Here is a 6,084-nt window from a genome sequence, read left to right as displayed (position 1 = left end):
TGACTTTTCATACTTTAACCAACCACCTTTAAACGCGTGTAAGACTTTTAGTAAGGGACAAAAGGATTATCCGGGTAAAAGCGTGTAAAGGTAAAAAGTCAATTCATCGTAATCAGTGTTCAAACTTGTAAGGTCTAGAACGCTGATAAAGACTCCAGTCAGGAGATCTGGTAAGACTGCCAGTGGGCTCCGCCATTTGTCAGTCTTCTTTCTTCAGACTTCAGTCTTCGACTTCAGTGAAAATGTTCTTCAGTGGAGAGATCTTGACTGGAGTAAAGTCTAGTGAACCAATCTGGTGGAATCCAGATTCCTGTACAAGTAAATGGTTCACTGGTTTTCTCATAATTTCTGAACAAATCTTCAGAGGGGCTTCAGTAATCACGTCTTGAGCGACTCCAGTAAAACTGGACCTAACAAATGATATATCAATAAATAAGAAATGATATTCCAATAAAATGGAAACTTATTAATATAAAGAGAAAATTTCATTAGATCATCCTGTGGTTTGATGTTTTATCATTTTCTTACCCTGTTATTTTTTTTATTATTACTTCACCATGTGGTGACTTTTTGCTTCATTAGAACCCCCTCACTTTAACAGCCATTAATTTAAGTCCGTGAAGCCCCCTCATGTGCATCACACATGAGGGCATTTTAGTCTTTCTCACCAAAAACACCCTCTCTTTCTTCATCTTCTTTTTTAGATTCAACTCTAACCTTTTTTTTTTTTCCAAATCCAAACACAAAAATATAAAATCCAAAAGCATTCCACAAACATCAAAAATATTTTAGTCCATTAAGTCCCTAACCATTTCCCATTGATTCAAACCCCATCAATACTTCCGATCCAATCGAATATATGTCCAAGATCTAATCCATCTTTGCTGGATCTTCATAGTGATGATTCATCCAATTTCAGGTATAGGTTCCAATTTCTTTATTTGTAGTTGAGATGTATGAAAATGGAAAAAATTTACCTTGGTTTTGGAGATGACGTTTAGTTCGACCATGAGAAAATATCAATATATATATATATGTATCGATGTGATGAATATGTTGTTATATATATGTATCGATGTGATGAATATGTTGTTGTTGCTATTATTACTACTACAACAACAATAACAGGACCCAATCCCTGCGCAGGGTATGGGGGAGGTAAGCTGTAAACAGTCTTACCTCTACATAAAGGTAGAGAGACTGCTTCTATAGGGACCTCCGGCCACAAAGGAGTGCAAGACGGAAAATGAGAAATGTTTAGAAAATCATACCTGTCTGCTGAGAATCTGAAAAGCAGAAATACCTGTCCGCTGGGTCCGGCTACTATGCGGGTCGGAAGTTTATCAATCATGCATCCTACCGATATCTTAGAATCATGTTTGACAAAACAAATACCAACACGAAAGCAACCATATTGGGCATATAAACAACAAAAGTAGCAAACTACTACCTAACTCGAACAAGTAGTGGGAAACAACCAAGACAAACATATATATAAATAAGAAATGACAAAACCTGAAAAGATCCCGATTGAGCCAAGGCAGTAACTACTTCTAAACAACCTATGAAAAAAAAAAAAAAGGAAAAAAAAAAAAACCTTAGCTCGCCTAGCTATCCTAATCCTAATCCTTTCACCCGCTCTTCCAAACCATTAAACTAGTCCTAAAGCCCTAGTCCTCTAGATAAACTCTCATTGGTCATGTCCTTCGACAACCATTTTGGGGAAACAAACACAAGAGTATCCTCCCCCTCGGTTTAGGCCTCTCGAGACTCAAGACCAAAAATCCTTACGAAAGGTCACAGAAAACTAAAGTCTAAATAAAAAAAAATCTATTATTACTACTATTACTATGAATATTTATCTTCTGCGTTCAAAAAAAAAAAAAAGAGAGAAAAGGCCAAAAAGGCTTTTTTGCCTTTTGGCTGCTTGCAACCCACGAACACCACACCAGCACACCTATTTTTTGTTAGTTTTTTATTTATTCTTTTGTGATAAGTGATGTAGGTTTTCACATGTGGGCTTCTCTTATAACAGTCCTTATAACAGCCCATATAAGTTGAATCTGGTCAAGTGAAGATTATATATAGATAGATTATTGGTTATGGATTTATGGAAAAAATGGTATATATAGATAACGATGAAGAGGTGATAAATGTGAAAGCAGATAGATAATATTGAAGATGAGGGGAAAGGTAATATTGAAGATCTAGATGTTTACATCTTTTGGAAAAGAAGATAAGAGGTAAAAAACGAAATACCCTCATGTGCATTGCATATGAGAGGGTTAACGGAGACCAATAAATGTCAGTTAAATAGAGGGGTTTCTAATGATACAAAAAGTCACCACATGATGAAGTAATAATAAAAAAAACGACAGGATAAAAAATGATAATACAGCTAACCATATGGTAATCTAATGAAATTTTCTCTAATATAAATAATTCATACAATAAATTATATATCATCTTTTCTAACATTACCGTCACCAACCTCCATACGAATCCGGTGGTGAGCAAAGTTAGAAGTCATTATCTCCCCAGCTAACTATCCTTGTTGAAAACTATAAGAAGAACCTACCGCCGGTGCAATATACGCTTCTGGTCGTCGTTTAACATGCTAGTTTCCACGCTAATAATCATTTTACACTGGTTTAGTTTTGTTGGTATGATAAACTAGTTAAAACTTATGTGGGTGTCATGCCAGCTAAGATTGGCAGGTTAATCAAGAACATCGCTGCAGCAGGATATATAGGAATGCCGCTTCTTGTGTACATAGCATACTAGAGATTTGAAGACAGAGATTTATTCTGCTAATATTTGACCTATTGCCTTATATTTCTTTGTTGGTATTCACATGTATACGTAGCGTCTGTCGTATATATTCCGTATGAATTAACTAATGTTATGTCACAATACTTGTACCAAACTGTGGTGTTTTTATATGAAAAATCATCGGCCGGGTAACCTTTTACCCGAAAAAACATTGTCAATGCATTGTAGCATTTTAAAGGTTATGATATGAGAGTACCAAGCGTTTAATTAATATTCGAATGAACCAGACCAAACTCTTAATTATTGTCCTTTTCATAAAGCATGGTGGGATCACTGATATGTTAATTACCGGTAATTACATGATTAAGTTTTTGACAACTTTTGTATGAATATAATGTATTTGCTCTTTAACTTTTTCTTTACATTAATGTCTTTGGCTCATGTACATGTTTTGATCAATGATGATATAAAGTCACATATTTAGAAAAAGCGAAAAGAGATCTTGTAAAATCTCAGTCAATATATATACAAGTTTTAAATAGTTAGGAAGCTATCAAGTGGTTTTCACAATGCATGGATCTAAAAAAAAACTTGTTCTTTCATTTATGCCTACAACTTTTCTTGCATTTGATCTCTTACCATTTGTTGTTTGTTCTTCCAATGAAAACCACCTCACCATTCCTCACAAATACTTCAATCAAGCTTCTAATCACCACAAGGTACTAGAATCACTCCTCTACTCAAATGTTCTTATTTTTTCCGCATATATCTGTCTTTTTCGGTGTCAGTTTCAAGTGAAGAAGACATATATATTTGACTTAATTCGTAAGCGATTATGTAGGTGATCAGTCCTCGTGTGATGTTTGAGATAAAGGTTCATGGAATTCTGTTGTGGGCTTCCATGGGATTCTTGATGCCTCTTGGTGTACTCTTGATAAGAATGTTTAATAAAGAAGGATGCAGCCCCAGAAAGCTTAAAGTTATAATCTACATTCATGCTATTCTACAGGTAATTTGTTTTTTGATTCAAGTTATTTTGTTGTTATTACAACAAGACATTTCTTCATTACACTTTAGGAGTAAGAAAAAATTATGGTGTTAACTAGTTTAAATTCACATGCCTTTATCATTTAAAGTTTTGCATCTTCTTTGCCATGCCATCATTGCTTCACTTTAATCATGGAGTGATAGAAATTTTAATGAAAAAGTAAAGGAAAACAACAAAAAAAGTGAAAAACAAAGTGAGTTGTATTTAGAAAGAGACAAGTTATAATGAATATTGAGCCCACAAGTTTAGGTGGTCTAGCCACATCAACCAGATTACCTTTAATCTTAGGCCCACAAAGTTTACGTAGTTTAGCACTCTAAAGTTCGAAAAAAGTCGGGATGATACCGAATGACCAACGTTCGCTATCATAAATTAAATACGTTGCACTTTGTAGAATGCCGTTGTTTTGTGAGTCCAGAACAGTATGTAAGTTATGAAGTTTGCAATTAGAGGTTGAAGCTTGGTCATGATAAATGAGTAGGCTATACTATTTCTGATTAATTTGTATATATATATATATACATATAATGAATAGCCCAATACAAAGCTTAAAAAATATGTGACGAGTCACCAGAAATATAAGATAGCCAGTAAGATAATAGGTGCTAAAGGTGGTCCAGAAGCACAAAATGAACATAGGAGATACTAAGCCGACTTCACTCAACAAAGTATATATATGACCAATTTTCTTACCCTTCAATATGTGTGACAGATACTTGCGGTGCTTCTTGCATTTGCAGCAGTAATATTGTCTATATTGAGTTTCGAGAATTCTTTCGGCAATGCTCACCAGAGAATAGGATTGGCACTTTATGCTGCCATCTTGGTACAAATCTTGGCCGGGCTTCGCAGGCCTAAGAGGTAGAAACTGGTTTATAATAACTATTTTTTGGCCCGTATTTAAACACTCGGAAATTAATTATCGAATAATTTATTTCTTCCTATCCTAGCTATGTGAAGGAATTTTGAGTTTTAATTTCATTATAGACTACTGAATACACTTTTACAACAATCTTAAACATGTAAAGCGTTATTATGACCCGAAATCTATCACAACTTATAAAAAAATATTATTTTTTCTAAAGTGACAATGAAAGTTCTTTTTTTATTTTTCATTTATAATATAGTAAGTCATTACATATATAGAAACATAAGGCAAGCGGCTAACAAGCACGTCGCTACTTTTGTATAGCAAAGACGTTTAAAAATTTCTTTCATAGATTATGGCATTTTTTAAAAACTTTTAAACGTGAAAGTTCGTAAGTGCCGACAACTTGCGACAACTTGAAATATGTGTGAATTTTCTTAACGTGTGAGAAAGAAGTATCCAAATTGGATATTTTTGTAGTATACTTTCGTTCTTAACAACACCTTATAACATGAAAGCATAGCCAAACAATAACCAAATGGCTGTTTTTTTTTCGCAGAGGAACCAAAGGGAGAACATTCTGGTATGTTTTCCACTGGATATTTGGAACAGCAATTTCATTAGTTGGGATTTTGAACACCTATACAGGTCTAAAAGCATATCACAGAAGGACGTCGATGAGTGCACGGGTTTGGAGTATACTTTTCACAGTTGAGGTGTCACTCATGGCTTTTTTCTACCTTTTTCAAGAAAAATGGGATTACATGCATAAACAAGGAGAAAATACAGGTGATGAACCAGTCATGGTGATCTTTTCTGATCATGTGGATAATATTCGAAAGGAAGTGTTGCCACCTCAACCATCAAGAAAGAGTAATTCATTAGGGAATTACTTTGCCAAAAACAATGCCTTGAATAAGTTGTTTCAAGCAACGTAAATACGTAAAAGTATTTTCTCTTCGGCTTTTATGTATATCATTTACGCTTGCAATCATCTCGATGATATTATGTGATTTTGGTAGTGTGTTTTTGTACATTTTGGATAGAGGATGTGAAACTAGCTAGGAAGAATAACTCTTTCTTTTTTGTCTTATATATGAAATTAAAGTTAATAAGGTGACAGTATTTCGGGGTGCAATTAAGGAATCAATAATGTAATAGTCGAATTTACTTGATATAATTGTCCTTGGTCACATAATGAATGACCTTCATGGTTATTGTAGGCAGAGATGTGTGTGCTCTGGTTTGGTCGGTTTTTGCTAAAAATCTCAAACAAACCAATGTAAACGGTTTAACATTTTTTCAAATTAATCCGTCCAAATTGTTATACCAAACTAAATCAACCAAAACCAATTAACGGGTTTAGTTTGATCCAGTTAAACGGTTATCCTACTTT

General features: G+C 34.2%; 1 protein-coding gene across 1 annotated transcript; it reads left to right on the top strand.

Annotated features, from left to right (window-relative positions):
- Window positions 1–3,199: 3,199 nt before the first annotated feature.
- LOC122583330 (cytochrome b561 domain-containing protein At4g18260-like) lies at window positions 3,200–5,799 on the top strand. Its single transcript, XM_043755749.1, has 5 exons — window positions 3,200–3,214; window positions 3,315–3,491; window positions 3,614–3,781; window positions 4,533–4,681; window positions 5,248–5,799. Exons 1-5 carry the CDS (start codon window positions 3,200–3,202, stop codon window positions 5,624–5,626), a joined length of 888 nt encoding a protein of 295 aa, XP_043611684.1. The 3' UTR covers window positions 5,627–5,799.
- The last annotated feature ends 285 nt before the right edge of the window (window positions 5,800–6,084 follow it).

The sequence above is a fragment of the Erigeron canadensis genome, chromosome 9 (assembly GCF_010389155.1).
Source record: "Erigeron canadensis isolate Cc75 chromosome 9, C_canadensis_v1, whole genome shotgun sequence".
NCBI lineage: Eukaryota > Viridiplantae > Streptophyta > Magnoliopsida > Asterales > Asteraceae > Erigeron > Erigeron canadensis.
The sequence above is the reverse complement of the archived record's forward strand: the minus strand, read 5'-3'. Positions and strand labels throughout refer to the sequence as shown.